This window comes from Oncorhynchus tshawytscha, linkage group LG03 (genome assembly GCF_018296145.1).
Source record: "Oncorhynchus tshawytscha isolate Ot180627B linkage group LG03, Otsh_v2.0, whole genome shotgun sequence".
Classification (NCBI taxonomy): domain Eukaryota; kingdom Metazoa; phylum Chordata; class Actinopteri; order Salmoniformes; family Salmonidae; genus Oncorhynchus; species Oncorhynchus tshawytscha.
In genome coordinates, this window is record NC_056431.1 from 51,283,925 (window position 1) to 51,305,876 (window position 21,952).

The 21,952-nt window shown below is 44.5% G+C and overlaps 1 protein-coding gene across 2 annotated transcripts in view; it reads left to right on the top strand.

Annotated features, from left to right (window-relative positions):
* adcy5 (adenylate cyclase 5) overlaps nt 1-21,952 on the top strand; it is a 130,851-nt gene that overhangs the window by 61,927 nt on the left and 46,972 nt on the right. For both annotated transcript variants that reach the window (XM_024407120.2, XM_024407125.2), the window contains exon 3: nt 6,854-6,975. In XM_024407120.2, the coding sequence (XP_024262888.2) occupies nt 6,854-6,975 (122 nt within the window). The remainder of the gene's footprint in view (nt 1-6,853; nt 6,976-21,952) is intronic.

Sequence of the window (21,952 nt, forward strand, 5' to 3'; positions counted from 1 at the left end):
GCAGCAGATACTTTGATATAGTGTTTTCTGACACACTACACTCACACGCATGACACTTACACTGTCACATGACTCTGAAGGACCTAATAGGAGACAGGAGGTCATAGAGAGCAGGAGGTTCATAGGTTCAGATCACCTGTAATGACGTCTGCTTCTAAACTCAGCAAAAAAGAAACGTCCCCTTTTTCAGGACCCTGTTTTTCAAAGATAATTTGTAAAAATCCAAATAACTTCACAGATCTTCTTTGTTAAGGGTTTACACACTGTTTCCCATGCCTGTTCAATGAACCATGAACAATTAATGAACATGAACCTGTGGAACGGTCGTTAAGACACTTACAGCTTACAGACGGTAGGCAATTAAGGTCACAGTTATGAAAACGTAGGACACGAAAGAGGCCTTTCTACTGACTCTGAAAAACACCAAAAGAAAGATGCCCAGGCTCCCTCCTCATCTGCGTGAACGTGCCTTAGGCATGCTGCAAGGAGGCATGAGGACTGCAGATGTGGCCAGGGCAATAAATTGCAATGTCCGTACTGTGAGACGCCTAAGACAGTGCTACAGGGAGACAGGGTGGACAGCTGATCGTCCTCGCAGTGGCAGACCATGTCTAACAACACCTGCACTGGATCGGTACATCCGAACATCACACCTGCGGGACAGGTACAGAATGGCAACAACAACTTCCCGAGTTACACTAGGAACGCACAATCCCTCCATCGGTGCTCAGACTATCTGCAATAGGCTGAGAGAGGCAGGAGTGAGGGCTTGTAGGCCTGTTGTAAGGCAAGTCCTCACCAGACATCACTGGCAACAACGTCGCCTATGGGAAAAAACCCACCGTTGCTGGGCCAGACAGGACTTGCAAAAAGTGCGGTTTTGTCTCAACAGAGGTGATGGTCGGATTCATGTTTATCGTTAAAGGAATGAGCATTACACCAAGGCCTGTACTCTGGAGCGGGATCGATTTGGAGGTGGAGGGTCCGTTATGGTCTGGGGTGGTGTGTCACAGCATCATCGGACTGAGCATGTTGTCATTGCAGGCAATCTCAACGCTGTGCGTTACAGGGAAGACATCCTCCTCCCTCATGTGGTACCCTTCAGGCAGGCTCATCCTGATATGACCCTCCAGCATGACAATGCCAACAGCCATACTGCTCGTCCTGTGCGTGATTTCCTGCAAGACAGGAATGTCAGTGTTCTGCCAAGGCCAGCAAAGAACCCGGATCTCAATCCCATTGAGCACGTCTGGGATCTGTTGGATCGGAGGGTGAGGGTTAGGGCCATTCCCCCCAGAAATGTCCGGGAACTTGCAGGTGCCTTGGTGGAAGAGTGGGGTAACATCTCACAGCAAGAACTGTCAAATCTGGTGCAGTCCATGAGGAGGAGATGCACTGCAGTACTTAATGCAGCTGGTCGCCACACCAGATACCAACTGTTACTTTTGATTTTGACCCCCCTTTGTCAGGGACTGTAACGTGCGCCGTTAAATGAAGACCAAGGTGCAGCGTGGTAGGCGTACATTTTCTTTTAATTTTAAATGTTCTACCAAAAACAATAAACAACTCAACGAACGTAAAGCTAGGAGTGCAAACACATGCAACACACATAGACAAGATCCCACAACTGAAGGTGGGAAAAAGGGCTGCCTAAGCATGATCCCCAAAGAGACAACGATAGACAGCTGCCTCTGATTGGGAACCATACTCAGCCAACAAAGAAATATAAACATAGATTTCCCACCCTAGTCACACCCTGACCTACCAAATAGAACATTTAAAGGATCTTTAAGGTCATGGTGTGACAGTACCCCCTCCCACCCCAAGGCACGGACTCCCCTGGCCGCACACCTGAACCTATAGGGGAGGGTCCGGGTGGACATCTACCCTCGGTGGCGGCTCTGGTTCGGGACGTAGCCCCCGCTCCCTATGCTGATTCCTCCGCTTCTGTGGAACCGGACCGTAAATCGTTGCCGGATGAACCGGACCGTGGATCATCACCGGAGGCTCTGAACTGGGAACCACCGCTGGAGGCTCCGGACTGCAGATCGTCGCTGAATACTATGGACTGCGGCTTGTCGCTGAAAACTCTGGACTGCGGATCGTCGCTGGAGGCTCTGGACTGTGGATCGTCGCTGGAGGCTCTGTACTGCGGATCGTCGCTGGAGGCTCTGTACTGCGGATCGTCGCTGGAGGCTCTGAACTGCAGACCGTCGCTGGAGGCTCTGGACTGCGGACCTTTGCTGGAGACTCCGGACTGCGGACCATCGCTGGAGACTCCGGACTGCGGACCGTCGCTGGAGACTCCGGACTGGGGACCGTCGCTGGAGACTCCGGACTGGGGACCGTCGTTGGAGGCTCCGGACTGGGGACCGTCGTTGGAGGCTCCTTGCCGTGGATCGTCGTTGGAGGCTCCTTGCCGTGGATCATCAATACAGGCTCCGGGCCATGGATCATCACTGGAGGCTTCGTGCCATGGATCATCACTGGAGGCTTCAGGCCATGGATCATCACTGGAGGCTCCAGGCCATGGATCATCACTGGAGGCTCCAGGCCATGGATCATCACTGGAGGCTTCATGCCATGGATTATCACTAGAGGATCGGGGCCATGGATTATCACTGGAGGCTCCGTGCCATGGAACATCACTACAGGCTCTGGGCCATGGATCATCACTGGAGGCTCCGTGCCATGGAACATCACTACAGGCTCTGGAGGCTTCGAACCATGGATCATCACTGGAGGCTTCGTACGTGGAGCCAGAACAGGTCTTACCATGGAACATCACTACAGGCTCTGGAGGCTTCGAACCATGGATCATCACTGGAGGCTTCGTACGTGGAGCCGGAACAGGTCTCACCGGACTGAGGAGACGTACTGGAAGCCTGGTGTGGGGAGCTGCCACAACGCGTCCTGACTGGATACCCACTTTAGCTCGGTGAGTGTGGAGAGCTGGCACGGAACGCACTGGGATATGAAGGCGCACTGGAGGCATAGTGCCTAGAGCCGGCGCAGGATATGCTGGGCCGTACAATCACTAGGACCCATTTGTAAATACTTAGGTTACTTCTTCGAAAGTCTTCACACAGTGAGCACAACAGCAGTCTATGTGGGCTAATCTGTGGATAATTTTTCATTGCTTTGGCACAAAATGCATTCAATGACTACATCTTTCAAATGTCATGAATTATTTTCCCACTCAGACACAACCACCACCAAAACCCTATGTACCTACAGGCCAATTTGCACATGTTAACATGCTCTTTTCAAAACTGTTATACTTAAGTTCAAAACCAAACATAACACAAAATTGAATAAGACAGCAGTTTGCTATATTTCTACAGTAATACTGTATATTAATATTTATCAAATATAAAAAATGAAATACTGTCAAAACAATTAGACCAACCACAGCTGATTCCCATTGTAGCTGAACACCTACCCAGGTGTTAGTCTTTCAATTTCATTACCATCTATACAAAAGGGGACAGCTTAGGAATAATGCTGTACTGTAATGTGAACATGGACCCAGCCAGAGATAGAGAAGTGACTGACGGAGGAAGAAGAGTGGCTGGGAGAGGGAGAGGAGTATATATGATGGTGGAAGAAGACTGAGAGGAAGCTCAAGAGCTGTAGTCTCAGATGAGATTAGGGCTACTATAATTGATCATGTAATAAATCATGGTCTATGAATGAGAGGCTGGTCTGAGAGTGCAGCCAAATCTGCAACGCTCCACAATGGCATCTATTGTGAGAAATTTCCTTCAAAACAACAGGTGAGATGTGCATTATTCTGCAAGGGCATCTGACTGAACTGCACATTACAGAAGTCAATTGAGCAAAGCCTCCAAGCCCACTTGTGTGTAATTGTTTTTGTATTTCTGCTTAGGACCCAATGGTTACCTCCCACATGCGGGAGAGGTAGGATTTTCACTGCTGTGCAGGAAACTGCAATAGTTGATATGGTCATCAGAAACAATGGCATAAAACTCAGAGATTTGAGACAGAGTGTTGGCAGACAACATTACTTTTGGAAATATTCTCAATGTAAGCATAACAACTATTTCTAGAGTCCTGAAACAACATCAAGTCAGGATGAAACAGTTGTACACTGTCCCCTTTGAGAGGAAGCCTGAACGAGTCAAGCAACTCAGGAACCAATATGTCCAGGTAAGATGACTATAAAATACAGAACTGGTTTTGAAGAAAACCAAACAGGGCAGAGTCACACACGTAATAGCCTAACTCTTGTGTTTCCTTGTGGATTTAAGGGAGTCATGGAGATTGAAGCCAGGCAAACACCCCACATATTCATCTTTGTGGATGAGGCTGGGTGGTTTGCAGCCCAACCCAGGATGGTGTCACTTTTCCTCCCACCTTACTCTCCATTCCTCAACCCCATAGAGGAATTATTTAACCTCATGGAGGTGGAAGGTTTATGACCACCATCCACATGATCAAATGTCGCAATGAATGCTGGATGCCTGGACATATCTGCAGAAGCTTGCCAGGGATGGACCAGGCATGCCTAAAGATTCTTTCCTAGGTGTATTGCCCAAGATGACATAAGATGTGATGTGAATGAGAACCTGTGGCCAAATGCAGATGACAGGGTTGATTAGTATTGCTACTGTATCTGTATCAGTAGATGGGGTATATACAAATTCTTGTATTTTGGAATCACTCAATGCCAAAAAATGACATAAACCATTGAAGCATATTGCATCATGTCTGATTCATTCCTGTAACATATACTGCAGTGAATTCTAAACAGTAGAGAGGTGTCATTCTTGTTTTGTAAAGACATTTTACTAAAGAAAACATTGTGTAATGCTACCAGTTGTTAGTGTTTTTTAGGTCATTGTTTTATGAGTGACAAAGTGTGCTTGTTGGATGACAACCTTTGCTGGTGTTATGGAAGAATTGATTTGATTTGAGACATGTATGAAGTGTTTTGGTAGTTTTAGTGCATTTTGGATGTGAAATGAACTGCTGTGCCAAGCTGAAAGTTAGTTAGGAGAACTGTGTGAAGCTTTTTGAAAAAGTGACCTAACTATTGACCTAACTAATGGGTACTAGCGATTGTAAAAAAAAAAAAATACCTGTAAAACTGCAATCCATAGGGGTGAACCTGCCACGTCCGTTTGCGATATTACAACAAAGACGTTACTTCAAACAACGAAAACGGTTTATTTTCCCCTCTATCACTGCACGTGCGATAGAGCAGCAATGTATGTACTACGATTTTAACCAAATCAAATTGTATTGGTCACATACACATATTTTGCAGATGTTATTGCGAGTGTAGTGACATGCTTATGTTCCCAGCTCCAACAGTGCAGTAGTATCTAACAATACACAACAATACACACAAATCTAAATGTAAAATAATGGAATTAAGAAATATATAAATATTAGATAGAGAAATGTCAGAGGGGCATTGACAAAAATACAGTAGAATAGAATACAGTATATACATATGAGATGAGTAAAGCAGTATGTAAACATGATTTAAACATTATTTAAGTGACTAGTGTTCTATTATTAAAGTGGCCAGTGATTCCAAGTCTATGTCTATAAGGCAGCAGCCTCTAAGGTGCAGGGTTGCGTAACCGGGTGGAAGCCCAGCTTTGATGCACCTGTACTGACCTCGCCTTCTGGATGATAGTGGGGTGAATAGGCCATGGCTTGGGTGTTTGATGATCTTTTTTGCCTTCCTGTGACATCGGGTGCTGTAGGTATCCTGGAGAGCAGATAGTTTTCCCCTGGTGATGCGTTGAGAAGACCGCACCACCTTCTGGAGAGGGCGGTGCAGTTGCCATACCAGGCGGTTATACAGCCAGACAGGATGCTCTCAATTGTGCATCTGTAAAGGTTTGAGGGTTTTAGGGGCCAAGCCAAATATCTTCAGCCTCCTGAGGTTGAAGATGCGCTGTTGCGCCTTTTTCACCACACTGTCTGTGTGGGTGGACCCTTTCAGATCGTCAGTGATGTGGATGCCGAGGAACTTGAATCAATGTATAGACCTTACCATCAAATGCTTACTTACAAGCCATTAACCAACAATGCAGTTTTGAGAAGAAAAATATATATATTTTACTAAATAAAGAGAGAGAGATACAGAGAGATATACAGAGATAGTTAAAAAGAGATAGAGAAACTCTTAGCTAACAGCTAATTCGCTAGAATTGACAAGAAGTTAAAGAAGTGGGTTTGTGTGTTGTTGTTGGCCTATCCTAGCCCCTCGGTAACACCCGTCCACCTACACCTGCTGCTGTGGTGTAAACAGAATAGGAGCTTCGTCCCAAATTACACCCTGTTCCCTATATAGTGAACTAATGTGGACCAGAGCCCTGGTAAAAATGTGTGCACTATATAGGAAATAGGGTTCCATTTTGGACGCAGCCAAGGAGATGGCATCAAGGGCTGGCCCACACTTGTCAACCAGTGATAACATCTCTCAGCAGGCAGGGATACTGTGCCGTGGGCGTCATCGCAATAGAGGGATGGAAAGATAGATGCAAGCAGCCGTCTGTTCTAGTCCTAAACTACCCAGGTCTTCCCCAGTTGGAATGACCAAAATCAAGACCTCTCCATTTCTCTGTCTCACTGTCTGTCTCGTGTAATGACTCCTATCAACTAAATCTCTGGTTTGTCCATTTTCTCTCTACTCTCTCCCCTGCCTCTCTCTCTCTCTCTCTCTCCCTGGGATTTTCTCTCATTCTCTCTTTCTCCCTGGGTGTCTTCCCTCACTCTCTCTCCCCCTCCTCTCTCTCATCATCCTTCTCTCTCTCTACTTTCTACCTTCCTCCCCATCTCTTGCCCTCTCTCTCTCATTCCTCTATCTCTGCAGGAGCGTCTCCTGCTCTCCGTGCTTCCCCGTCATGTTGCCATGGAGATGAAAGCTGATATTAACGCTAAGCAGGAAGACATGATGTTTCACAAGATCTACATCCAGAAGCACGACAACGTCAGGTACCGGTCATGCCATGCTCCAAAGCTATGTCCAGGTCATTCTCTTAATCAATTACCATGCTACTTTACTCAGCATTACCTAGCCTCTGAGGATTATTACCATGTTGATAGTATGTGTTTAACCTCCAGTGGTAGTAAAGAGTATTACTAATCATCCAATAGCAAGCATTAAATATGTGATGTATTCTAGAGAATCAGAGTAGACACCATCTTGTTGATTATGGAACGAATGCAGTAGGCCTACATTTGAGAGAGAGAGAGAGAGAGAGGTTTTCTCTGTGGCTGTCTAGCTTGTGGACACCAAGAAGACTCATAACGTCATGCTGTGTGTTGTGTTCTCAGAACCATGCCTGGTAGGCTTCTAGCTCTTGCAGACTAGACCCAAACACACATAAGAGGTGCTATTGTAGCTTTGAAGAGTCTCTTTGAACCACATGGGTAGAGTCGGAGGTCATGTATCTTTCACTCTTTTCTAAAACAAAACAGTCTTTTCATTGTCTGTGTGTATGTGATCATTATCCGTTTGTTGCCATGTTAGAGCAGAGAGAGTTGAACCTTAAAGTCAGAGAGGGTTTAGCTCAGAGGCCTGGCAGTTCCTAGAATATCTACCGCTATGGAAGGAAGATTCAGTCACAATGCATGTGATGCCTGCTGTTTTTGAGAAGAATGAAAGATCGAGAAAACACACTCACGGACACAGGCACACAGATAATCCCATATAGCACTAACATTTATCTCTAAAAGTCACTCTAGATAAGCTAGCCACACTGTAGAAAACACTATCGATGACAATTGGTTATGATAACGATGGCAATGCGGATGATGAAGATGCTGTGCGACAAAGAAGTATGTATATTTTCTGTTTGTGGTGATTCTGTCCGGCGACTGATCTCAACTGGCCCTGCACGAGGCTGCTTGAAAAAGCGTTGCCCCTGTTTTTAACTGACTCACTGGGGGTCTAGGATTACTGGCCGCTAGGCTAAGCTAAGCCTGGCTGACTGTGCGGCTAATACCCTGCTAAAGAGAGGGAGGCCTGGAGTAGCAAGCCGATAACAGTGCCCGGCCACCCTCTGTAATTGGGCAGCAGACAGACAACAGGAAAAGAGAGTTGACAGCTCCTGGCAGGGATAGAGAGAGAAAGAGAGAGAAAGAGAGAGGACGCTTGGCTGTGGAGAGAGAGAAAGGATAGAAGACTGGGGCTGCTGTGTCTAACATTACTACATTACTAGTGCATGTAGCTGTCAAATCCTTGCTTCCTCTCTCATAAGCATCAAGGACCTCTCTTTCAATGGGCTTTGAGAGGAATTGAGGTTACAAGGATGGAGAAAGCAATAATTATTTGACAGCTAGTAACGTTTTCAGACACTGCCCGGGTTTTAGTGTTTCTTTGTGTGCTCCAGTTAGATGGGGGAGATATAGTGGAGGATGTACTGTATATAGCCTAGCATGTGAGATGGGGTTGCTGAGAGAGCAGATAGCATCTTGTCCTGCAGCATGTCATGTCCCTGGCCGCTCCTCCCAGCTCTGACTGCTCTGCTCCTCCCGGGCCCTGCTCAGCTCAGCCCACTCTGCTGTTAGTCAGGAGGCCTCCCTTTTGCTTTTCTGCCTCCTCCTCCACCTTCCTCCTCCTCCTCGAACAAAAGCCCCATGGCTTTCAGCAATTAGGCCGAAATGTCCCGACTACAAGCGTGTTATGCAAGTTAGCAGCAGTGGGGTGTAGGGATGTTTGTCGAGAAGTTTTGAAGCTCATCTCAGTGAAGTGGGGTATTGATATGTCTACTAGAAGACAACAGAGCTGTGTTTTTTTGCCAGTTTAAAGTTTCAAAGTTTATTCGCCATGTGCACAGGATACAACAGGTGTAAAACAGTATAGTGACATTCTTACCTTGACAGCTCTTTCCCAACAACGCAGTGATAATAATAATTTATACAATGTTTGGATCTAATCCTGAATGCTGATTGGTTAAAAACGCATTCCAACCGGTGTCTATTCCACAAGTTACCTCCGGCAAAATCTATGCCGTTAAAATGCTTATTACTCTGTTCCATCTGACTGCGCAATCCACTGTCTCATCAGCCCAGCCTGGCAAGTTATGAACTTGATCTCCACTATAAAAAGCATCTAGACATCTCACATTTCTTTTAGACTAACATTTAGTTTTCAACAGCGGAGATTTATATAAATATTGCTGTCTGTCTCTCCGACATTTGCAACATTCTGTATTCTGTATTCTAATTTGATCTCCAGCTGTCCCATAGTAATGAATGTGTAGGGGTCGGGAGTCGGGATGAGACAGACAGGATATATACAAAGAAATGTAAATTGAAAAAAGTTTAAAAGAAACTAAGTGTAGCTAGTTTGCAGTTTTTCCAGCTTCAGTTTCAAGTGATTGTGTTAACTGTGATGTTGGCTAAAAGTTTGGATACAGCTACTCATTCCAGGTTTGTTCTTTATTTTTACTATTTTCTCCATAGTATAATACTAGTGAAGACATGAAAACTATGAAATAACACATATGGAATCATGTAATAACCAAAAAAGTGTTAAACAAATCAAAATATATTTTATATTTGAGATTCTTCAAAATAGCCACCCTTTGCCTTGATGACAGCTTTGCACACTCTTGACATTCTCCCAACCAGTTTCACCTGGAATGCTTTTCCAACAGTCTTGGAGGAGTTTGCTGAGCACTTGTTGGCTGTTTTTCCTTCACTCTGTGGTCCAACTCATTTCAAACCATCTCAATTGGGTTAAGGTCAGGTGATTGTGGAGGCCAGGTCATCTGATGCAGCACTCCATCACTCTCCTTCTTGATCAAATAGCCCTTACACGCCCTTGAATAAGTAGGCGTGTCCGAGCCATAGTCAATGAACAGCATTCTCACGTAGGTATTCCTCTTGTCCAGGTGGGAGAGGGCAGTGGGGAGCATCATATGTAGATCTCTTGGGGCGGTATGCAAATTGGAGTGGGGTGTCTGGGATGATGGAGGTGATGTGTGCCATGACCAGCCTTTTCATGCCTACAGATGTTATTGCTTCAGGGCGATAGTCATTGTGGCAGGTAGCCTTAGAGTTATTGGGAACAGGTGCCTTCTCTGAGAATGTGCCCTGGAATAATGTCCGGCCCCGAGGCCTTGCGAGTGTTGACCAGATTAAAAACTTACTCACGTTGGCCTTGGAGAGCGAGACCACCCAGTCCTCTGGGACGGCGGGGGCCCTCGTGCACGGCTCAGTGATGTTTTTGTCAAAAAGTGCATAAAATGCATTGAGTTCGTCTAGTATTTTTTTTAAATTTTATTTCACCTTTATTTAACCAGGTAGGCTAGTTTAGAACAAGTTCTCATTTACCACTGCGATCTGGCCAAGATAAAGCACAGCAGTTCGACACATACAACAACACAGAGTTACACATGGAATAAACAAACATACAGTAAATAATACAGTAGAAAAAAGAAAAATGTATATACAGTGAGTGCCAATGAGGTAAGATAAGGAGGTAAGGCAATAAATAGGCCATGGTGGTGAAGTAATTACAATATAGCAATTAGACACTGGAATGGTAGATGTGCAGAAGATGAATGTGCAAATAGAGATACTGGGGTGCAAAGGAGCAAGATAATAACTAAATACAGTATGAGGATGAGGTAGTTGGATGGGCTGTTTACAGATGGGCTATGTACAGGTGCAGTGATCTGTGAGCTGCTCTAACAGCTGGTGCTTAAAGCAATTGAGGTCTCCAGCTTCAGTGATTTTTGTAGTTCGTTTCCGTCATTGGCAGCAGAGAACTGTCAGGAAAGGAGGAATTGGCTTTGGGGGTGAGCAGTGAGATATATCTGCTGAAGCACGTGCTATGGGTGGGTGTTGCTATGGCTAGCAGTGAGCTGAGATAAGGCGGGGCTTTACCTACTAGAGACTTGTAGATGACCTGGAGCCAGTGGGTTTGGCGACGAGTATGAAGCGAGGGCCAGCTAACGAGAGCGTACACGTCGCAGTGTTGGGTGATATATGGGGCTTTGGTGACAAAACGGATGGCACTGTGATAGACTGCATCCAATTTGTTGAGTAGAATGTTGGAGGCTATTTTATAAATGACATTGCCGAAGTCGAGGATCGGTAGGATGGTCAGTTTTACGAGGGTATGTTTTGCAGCATGAACAAAGGATGCTTTGTTGCGAAATAGGAAGCCGATTCTAGATTTAATTTTGGATTTGAGATGCTTAATGTGAGTCTGGAAGGAGAGTTTACAGTCTAGCCAGACACCTAGGTATTTGTAGTTGTCCACATATTCTAAGTCAGAACTGTCCAGAGTAGTGATGCTGGATGGTGCGGCAGTGATCGGTTGAAGAGCATGCATTTAGTTTTACTTGCATTTAAGAGCAGTTGGAGGCCACGGAAGAAGAGTTGTATGGCATTGAAGCTCATCTGGAGGTTAGTTAACACAGTGTCCAAAGAAGGGCCAGAAGTATCCAGAATGGTGTTGTTTGTGTAGAGGTGGATCAGAGAATCACCAGCAGCAAGAGCGACATCATTGATGTATACAGAGAAGAGTCGGCCTCAGAATTGAACCCTGTGGCACCCCCCATAGAGACTGCAAGAGGTCCGGCAACAGGCCTTCCGATTTGACACACTGAACTCTATCAGAGAAGTAGTTGGTGAACCAGGCAAGGCAATCATTTGAGAAACCAAGGCTGTTGAGTCTGCCAATAAGAATGTGGTGATTGACAGAGTCGAAAACCTTGGCCAGGTCGATGAATACGGCTGCACAGTAATGTCTCTTATCGATGGCGTTTATGATATCCTTTAGGACCTTGAGCGTGGCTGAGGTGCACCCATGACCAGCTCTGAAACCAGATTGCATAGCGGAGAAGGTACGGTGGGATTCAAAATGGTCGGTAATCTGTTTGTTGACTTGGCTTTCGAAGACCTTAGAAAGGCATGGTAGGATAGATATAGGTCGGAAGTAGTTTGGGTCTAGAGTGTCTCCCCCTTTGAAGAGGGGGATGACCGTGGTAACGTTTCAATCTTTGGGAATCTCAGACGATACGAAAGAGAGGTTGAACAGGCTAGTAATAGGGGTTGCAACAATTTCGGCAGATAATTTAAAAAAAGAGAGGGTCCAGATTGTCTAGCCTGGCTGATTTGTAGGGGTCCAGGTTTTGCAGTTCTTTAAGAAGATCAGCTATCTGGATGTGAGTGAAGGAGAAGGAGAAATGGGGGAGGCTTGAGCGAGTTGGTGTGGGGAGTGCAGGGCTGTTGACCGGGGTAGGGATATCCAGGTGGAAAGCATGGCCAGCCGTAGAAAAATGCTTATTGAAATTCTCAATTATAGTGGATTTATCAGTGGTGACAGTGTTTCCTAGCCTCAGTGCAGTGGGCAGCTGGGAGGAGGTGCTCTTATTCTCCATGGACTTTACAGTGTCCCAGAACTTTTTTGAGTTTGTGCTACAGGATGCAAATTTCTGTTTGAAAAAGCTAGCCTTCACTTTCCTAACTGCCTATGTATATTTGTTCCTAACTTCCCTGAAAAGTTGCTTATCACGGGGGCTATTCGATGCTAATGCAGAACGCCACAGGAGGTTTTTGTGCTGGTCAAGGGCAGTCAGGTCTGGAGAGAACCACGGGCTATATCTGTTCCTGGTTCTAAGTTTTTTGAAAGGGGCATTTTTATTTAAGATGGTGAGCAAGGCACTTTTAAAGAATGACCAGGCATCCTCTACTGACGGGATGAGGTCAATATCCTTCCAGGATACCCGGGCCAGGTCAATCAGGAAGGCCTGCTCGCTGAAGTGTTTTAGGGAGCGTTTGATAGTAATGAGAGTAGGTCGTTTGACCGCAGACCCGTTATGGATGCAGGCTATGAGGCAGTGATCGCTGAGATCTTGGTTGAAAACAGCAGAGGTATATTTGGAGGGCAACTTGGTTAGGATGATATCTATGAGGGTGCCCGTGTTTACGGATTTGGGGTTGTACCTGGTGGGTTCATTGATCATTTGTGAGAGATTGAGGGCATCAAGCTTAGATTGTAGGATGACCGGGTGTTAAGCATGTCCCAGTTTAGGTCACCTAGCAGCACGAGCTCTGAAGATAGATGGGGGGCAATCAGTTCACATATGGTGTCCAGGGCACAGCTGGGCTATAGCAAGCGGCAATGGTGAGAGACCTGTTTATGTAAATGTGACTTTTTAAAAGTAGAAGCTCGAATTGTTTGGGTACAGACCTGGATAGTAAGACAGAACTCTGCAGGCTAACTCTGCAGTAGATTGCAACACCGCCCCCTTTGGCAGTTCTATCTTGTCTGAAAATGTTATAGTTAGGGAAGGAAATTTCATGGTTTTTGGTGGTCTTCCTGAGCCAGGATTCAGACACGGTTAGGACATCCGGGTTGACAGAGTGTGCTAGGGCAGTGAATAAAACAAACTTAGGGAGGAGGCTTCTAATGTTAACATGCATGAAACCAAGGCTTTTACGGTTACAGAAGTCAACAAATGATAGCGCCTGGGGAATGGGAGTGGAGCTAGGCACTGCAGGGCCTGGATTAACTTCCACATCACCAGAGGAACAGAGGAGGAGTAGGATAAGGGTACGGCTAAAGGCTAAAATAACTGGTCGTCTAGTACGTTCAGAACAGAGAGTAAAAGGAGCGGATTCCTGGGCACGGTAGAATAGATTCAAGGCATAATGTACAGACAAAAGTATGGTAGGATGTGGATACATTGAGGGTAAACCTATGCATGACGATGAAAGAGATATTGTCCCTAGAAATATCTTTTAAACCAGGTGATGTCACCGCATGTGTGGTAGGTGGAACTAAAGTGTTAAATAATACGTATTGAGCGGGGCTAGAAGCTCTACAGTGCATTAAGGCAATAAATACTGACCAAAACAGCAACGGACAAGGCATATTGACGTTAGCGAGAGGCATGCGTAGCCGAGTGATCATAGATGTCCAGTGAGTGGCTTCAGGCAGCTTGCGGGCCGGGGTTAGCAAGCTAACAGAAGGGCCTTGGAGGGACGTCGCAACGGAAGAAAGTCTGTTGTGGCCCCCTCGTGCTGTTTTGTCGGCAGACGGATCATCTGGGCTTCGTGTGGTAAATCAGGCCAATTGGCAGAATAGGTATAGTGGCCAGAGCATTTGTCCGGTGGGCCTCTTAAGCTCACAGTCCAATGTGCTCTGGACAGCTAGCAGGCCACGCCTAGCATGCTAGTGGATGGGATTTCAGGGGACGAAGTGACGGCGGAGCCAGTTGAGAAAAACCCCCTTGGGCGAATCACATCGGTGGTCCAGTTGTGATGACTCGGCGGGGGTCCAAGCCAGTTGGCAAAAAGAGATATTGTAGCCCAAGTAGTGGCTGATGGTCCTCTTTGACTAACTGGGAGATGGGCCTAGCAAGGCTAGCTCCAGGCTAATTGGTTCTTGCTTCAGGACAGTGACGTTAGCCAGGAGTGGCCACTCAAGTAGCAGCTAGCTAGCTGCGATGATCCAGGTGAAAAAAAAGTAGAGAGGTAGAGAGGCATTGTTGGATAGATCACTTCCAGGTCTACCTTTGTAATCCGTAATGGACTGTAGCCCCTGCCACATCCGTCAAGCATCGGAGCCAGTGTAATAAGATTCCACCTTATTCCTATATGTGACCGACAACTTGATTCCATCTTATTTAGCAAAATTTGAAATTGTGTTTTTTTACATTGGATAAACGTAGACTCAGAGCTAGAAAATAGTATGTCATACACTACAGTTGAGGGACAATGGGAAAGTAATTCTGCTTTGAAAGTTGATAAACTTGTAACTCCACTTTTGAGAAAATGGCTCTTGAATGTTTTAGTACACCTATTGGAGAGCTCTTTGTCTACACCCATTCAGCATTTTTCACACCCTCTTAAGCCTTAGCCCCACTCCTCTTTAAGGATTCACATGAGGCCATGTGCTAAACAGTGAGTACCGTAGTGTACAACCAAAGATTTCAAGACTAAAAGCTGGTTTATATTACGTCTATCGACATGTCTGTATACAGTTGTTGCAGTGACATCATTAACGTTCTATTGTCGTCCAACATCAAACTTGTCGAAATAACAAACAACGAAATAAAAGCAGGCCATTCTACTGGAGAATTTTAAGAACTTGGACTCTGTCTCGTTGGCCTAACGTTATATCCTAATTTGACTTTGGTTCAGGTCATGTTGATCTTCACATTACCGTTTCTGGTAAACACAATATATCAAATAAAATCTAAGTTTATTTGTCGCATGCATAGGCTACGGAAGTTGTAAACGGTACAGTGAAATGGTTACTTGCATAGTGGAGTGTTCTGTTTAGACATGTAGCTGGTTAGCTAAACAATGAACCATAATACCAACTCTTAACATTACTACACTGCATTAATCTACAGGTAGCTAAAGCTAACAAACTATCTAGGTTCAATATTAACTAGCTAGCTAACATTAGGCTACAACTAACAATGCAAATGACACTGAGATATGAATATCATTACTACACAAATCATACACGTAATGTTAGTTGCCCTTAGTTTGAAGATGTAATCTGGAGACAGATGTTTTTGCAACAGCCTTCTGTGTTCTCTTTTCGATTCCATCCGCATTTGCAATCAAACGCCTGAATTTTCTCCATTTCTTTAGCTATCATACTCTGCTTCGGCTGGGCATTCCGCTGATTTCAAAACTCGGTCCTCCAGGAAGTGGAGAGCCTTAGCAACACTTGTGCAGTTCTTTGTGATATCTTTCAAAAAAATCTGATTTAGAAAGGATTACCTACATATACTAGACAGCTCATGTTATAGACAGAAGCTTGCTACATGGCAGACCAATCTGAACTCATCTCTCCAGCCCATCAATTATCTTAGCCAATCATGGCTAGCGGGAAGGTTCCTGTCTTTTTCCGTGGCTAAACCAACTAGGCTCGTAATTTAACAATTTGATTTGTATTTACAGATGGCATACAAGTATGTAATTAAGGCCCATGAAATTTCACGTTCCAGAAGACATTTCTGCCCCAAAAACGCATTTTGATAAAAATTATGTTTTATGTTCAAATGTGAAGTAGTGAAGCATGACGTATGTCTAGTTTCATGAAACAAGTCACATATTGTCCTTTTGCCTGTTTCGTGGCTCTGCGGAGGTCACAGCGAGACTACTTATACACATTCGTGTATTCAGATTTGGGGTCGGCTGTGAAAGCCCTGAGTGCAATAGCTCTGCCCTTTAGGTTAGTGTGTACCTCTGTGTTAATCCAGAGCTTTTGATTGGGGAAAGCAGCAAAAGCTCAATGTGGGGACTACGTCGGCGATGCATTTTCTGATGAAGCCCGAGACGGAGGTGGTTAGCTTGTTGATGCTATTGCCGGAGTCCCGAAACATATTCCAGTCAGCTCTAGCAAAGCAGTCCTGCAACATAGCCTACGATTCTGAAAACCATTTCTCTAAGGAGCGCGTCAGTTACTTCCTGTTTGAGCTTCTGTTTATAAAGAGGAAGCAGGAGTATAGAGACATGATCTGATTTGTCAAAGGGGGGAAGAGGGAGGGCCTTGTATGGTTGCTTGTGGGTTGCATAATTGTGGTCTAGGACTTTATCGTCCCTAGTGACGAAGGAGACGTATTGACAGAAGTTGGGCATTTTGCGGTTTGTGCCATTGTCCCAACTGAGGACAAATACATTTTGCATTAGAACATGGCCTTTGGCTGACATTTTTTATTACGATATTCATATATTGAACTCAATTCATGAACTGAACTCTGAGTTCTGTCGCTCTCACTCTGTTATCTCTCATGCAAACTCTCCACTCCATCCCTGTGTGGTATAGTAAGGAGAGACAAGTCCATGCTGCTGCAGCTCTGCATGTGTCTGTGTGTCTGCCAGGTGCTTGGCTGCAGGCTGCAGTGCAGTTGTGCTTTAGTCCACAGTAGCATCCAGCCTAGTCTTTTAGTACCTTACATTACATAATATCCCAAACAGGAGCTGTTAGTCTATATCCGTGCTGTTCTAACTAGTACTGACACACTCTCCTTGTTCAGCACAGCATATACTGCTGAGCTATGTCCTTCACTTCTCACTTCCCCTCTGCTCCTCTCCCTATGGACATTCCTTTGAGGACATTCTACCTCCTCCCCCCTCCCCCCTCCCCCACCAACAGACATTTACAGTGCCTTCAGAAAGTATTCATACCCCTTGACTTATTCCACATTTTGTTGTGTTACAGCCTGAATTCAATTTTAAAAAATCTCACCCATCTACACACAATACCCCTTAACCATGATTTTGGAAATGTTTTAGATTTGGTCTTGTGTTTTAGGTTATTGTCCTGCTGAAAGGTGAATTCATTTCCCAGTCTCTGGTGGAAAGCAGACAAACAGGTTTTCCACATTTTCTGCAGTATTACTTTAGTGCATAGTTGCAAACAGGATGCATGTTTTGGAATATTTTTATTCTGTACAGGCTTCCTTCTCACTCTGTCAATTAGGTTAGTATTGTGGAGTAACTACAATGTTTTTGATCCTAGAGCTGTTCATGTGACCGTATTATCGCCATACCAGCGATCACGGGTCATGAAGGCAGTCAAATTCCACGTGACCGTTTAGTCACGGTAATTAGGCTTCTCCAAGCTCTGATGCTGCTGATGGTCATTAGTAGCCTACCAAACTTGCTAACTGCCTGGTACTCAGCACACTATTGTCCCTCTAATCACTCTGACATCAATGCAAATGTAATCGCAAATGTAATCAATCACTTCATGAGAGTCCATGAGCTCATGTTGCGCAATATTTCTATAGGCTATGCAATTGCGTGAGAAATCAAAGTTTTGGTGGACTCTATTAAAAAGAGGAGGATCCCATCAGCTTTCTATAGGCTAGGCCTACTATTTATCAACTTTCCTAATGTTAAGCGTATTGCTTCGCTTTACAACAGGAGTATATCCTACCTGGTTGGCATGAAAATGAACCACTGGAAAAGCATCCTCCATTCGCTATTTAAGTGCATAGATGACATGTATTTTTTCCCGTTGCCCGTTTCGAGACAGGTGCATGATAATGGTCCATTCTAAATCAAAACAAATTTCACACATATATTATCTAGTATATGTAAAGACGAGATTAAATCAAGAATAGTCTCATGGGTGACAATATAAGCCTAACACTTGTGAATGATGCCCAGCATAAGAAACTGCCTTTTCTCGCGACTTTTTCGAATCATAGTCACACACCTCATATAGCCTAGCCCATAGGCTTTTATGTTTTTATAAGGTTTGTATCACAACTAAAGTGGTCAAATAGCTTCATAAAATTAAGCACATGAATCTGCTTTAGGAGGGGTTTGGAGTTTCAAGTTGGGAGAAGATCATTTTCACCATAAAAATACACCTTTATAATAAAAGCATTACATGCATAATCGCATTTGCGGTCACTTTTGATAATGGTGTTTTCCCCATAATGGAACATTCGCGCTTATAGCTAAATGTTCTGTTCTTTTGCGTCAGCCACATTGCGTAAAAAAAACATTTTGTTTTTAATGCAAGTGGTTGTATTCATTTTAGATCTATCGCACCCCACAACTGTCCCAGACTATGTTTGGAATATCTATTTCTTGCACAGAATAGAATAGGTTGACTTTTGTACTATGGGGGATAGTAGATTGACATAGGCTAGTGCTTTTGCTGTTCGTTAGGCCTACTCATCTTGTTGCCTGACAAAAAGTAAATGTGGACAGTTCTTCCAATATCTTCAACATGCATTGGATAAGGACCTGCGCATTTGCGTCCCTGATGTGTCTGTCTTCACTTGTAGCCTGTGAGAAAGACCCGATCATGTGATGATTGCGCAGCACTCCGGGCCGCAAAAGGCATACATTTTTATTGGGTGCATTAGTGGAACAACTAAAGTTACATTAAATAACTCTAAATTGAGTATATAGGAGTACATATTTCTTTGTTAACCTCTCAACACAGAATAGTCGCATGTGCGCACTCCCTCAAATCTTTTGGAGAAAATATTTATATTTTATAATTGTATTCTTCAGACAATAAAGTAATATAAAATAATACCACAGAATTATAAGCAAATCTTGTCTGCTAAATTAAGTAGTGTAGCCAACAACCATTTGGCATAGCCACATCAGAACCTAACATAAGGACAACTCTCAGTATGCTATTCTTTTCATCTGAAATAGAATACATTTTCTTCATGTCATGCTTTTTTAGATCTGTCTAAAATAAATAAGGGATTTATTGTGAAGGTGTAGGCTATATTATATGGATTTATTATACTTTTTAAAATGTAGATGTTCCAAAAGTCTGCATGTGTGGAAGCCAGGAGATGCTAAATGTGTTTATGTTAATTAATGGTGAATTACCATGAGACTGCAAGGTATTTGCTTGACAATCAACAGCTGAAGAAATGTCATGACCGCCACAGCCCTAGTTGATCCATCCTCAGTTTCTCTGGTGGCAAGTGGTGTACTAGTGTACATTAGAACATAGCCCTGGTCGCTCTTGGGGTTGGGTTAAATGCGGAAGGCACATTTCAGTTGAAGGCATTCAGTTGTACAACTGACTAGGTATCGCCCTTTCCCCTTTCCCCCTTTCTTCCCAGCTGATGTCACCTGGGTGTAGAGAAAATGGCTGCTGAGAATATGGATGATATTGGATGGGAATGGCTTGTCTTTGGGGCATGCTGGTGTAGAGCTCTGCTAAGACCACGGACAGCAACAGAGTTGACAGGAAGGTGTGCAGCCAGGGACAGAGAGGAGGAAATACAAACTGACAAGCAGCCAAATGTAACAGCTACACATGGGTTTGGTTGGGCATGACAGGATCATCACAACAACAGAGACAGAGACACAGAGAGACAGAGAGAGAGAGAGAGAGAAATGTATAAATGACCACACAGACAGGTAGCTGAACTGGACACTATCCTGATATGACAGTAGTATTAGAACTAAAATGACAGAAGGTGTGGTAGGAGAACTGTGAAGAGGGGAGATAGTGAAGGAAAAGAGTGAGAGGGGGATATGCAGGGTGAGATGAGTGAAGTGGAAAGAGGCATAGAAGGAGGGAGTGAGGGAGAGAAAGGGGAAGGAGGGAGAGAGGGGAATGTATGCAGAGTGAGGTGAGTGAAATGGAGAGAGGCAGGGAGGCCATGAGGGCGGCAGGAGGGGAGAGCCCAACCATCAACAGTGCTGAGGGGTCAAGCTATGCGGCGGGAGATGAAAGGCTGATTGTCTGTGGCAGTGCCAGGAGGTCCGGTGGAAACAAGGTTAGGGGTCAAGACAGAAGCCCCTTTTGACATGGCAGCGAGATGACCCGTAACAGGTTCTGTGGGGCTAGCTATGTAAGCAGGAAGTGCTTTCTCTCTCTCTCTCTTTTTTTTCTCTCTCTCTCCCTTTATTCTTTCCCAGGGGGATGTTGGATGTTGGATGCGGTCCCTGGCATGGCTGCCGTTTTCATGCGAGCCGAGGCCTAGCTCAGAAGCAAGCAAGCATGGAGGCGTACTGTAACAAACAAATTCCTAACAATATATTGCCATTCACTCCCTCGCAGCTCGGGTGTCACGTTTTAACTGAAACTCTGGGTTTCAGCGGTTTCACCCCAAGCTGTAAAAGGGTTGTTATTCCATCCTGGGCCTTGTTGTTGTGCAGATTATCCACCTTTTGGAGTGATTTACAGAAGATTTACTCTAGTTGTGATATTGCCCGGGTCCAGCGCATGGCCTTGTTGTAAACCAGGTTGTGTGGTTAGTACAGAAGTTTCATTCCATTGTTACATTCCATTGAGCAAATGAGATATGACTGTCTGTTTATCATTTCTGACAGTTTAGCAAAATAATGCAATGGATGAGCACAATAACGCTGATGCGAATATATTGTCTCTCTCTGACTGAGTGGTTGTAAGGGCTTCAACATGCCTGGTTTCATCAGGTCATGGTCACAGTGGACCTTGTTTGGTAAAGTTATTGCACAATGAATATCTGATGTTTTCTCCCAGTGGTGACATCCTGTTTTGGTGAATGTATTTTTCTTTTTAATTTCTGGTACATACACCCAGTGACTCATAGATACTGTATACAGTTCTTTCGGAAAGTTTTCAGACCCCTTGACGTTTTATTCTAAAAGTGATTAAATATTTATTTTTCCTCAGCAATCTACACACAATACCCCTTAATGACAAAGTGAAAACAGGTTTGTAGAAATGTTTGCAACATTATTAAAAATAATTAACGGAAATACCTAATTTACACAAGTATTTAGACCCTTTGCTATGAGACTCAGAACTGTGGTCTCCCGAGTGGTGCAGCGGTCTAAGACAGTGTATCTCGGTGCTGTAACGGCATTCGTCTGTTGAAGGAGAGTTGGACCAAAATGCAGCCTGTTGGTTACTCATGTTTTTTAATGAAAAAAATAGCGATACATGAAATAACAAAATAAATACAAAAACAACAAACGAAACGTGAAAACCTAATTACAGCCTATCTGGTGAACACTACACAGAGACAGGAACAATCACCCACAAAAGACACAGTGAAACCCAGGCTACCTATATATGGTTCCCAATCAGAGACAACGAGAATCACCTGACTCTGATTGAGAACCGCCTCAGGCAGCCAAGCCTATGCTAGACACACCCCTAATCAGCCACAATCCCAATGCCTACAAAAACCCCAATACGACAACACAATAAACCCATGTCACACCCTGGCCTGAACAAATAATTAAAGAAAACACAAAATACTAAGACCAAGGCGTGACAGGTGCTAGAGGTGTCACTACAGACATCGTGGTTCAAATCCAGGCTGTATCACAACTGGCCATGATTGGGAGTCCCATAGGGCGGCGCACAATTGGCCCGGGTTTGGTCGGTGTAGGCTGTCATTGTAAATAAGAATTTGTTCTTAACTGACTTGCCAAGTTAAATAAAGGTACATATTTTTTTTAATTAGTTGAGCTCAGGTGCATCCTGTTTCCATTGATCATCCTT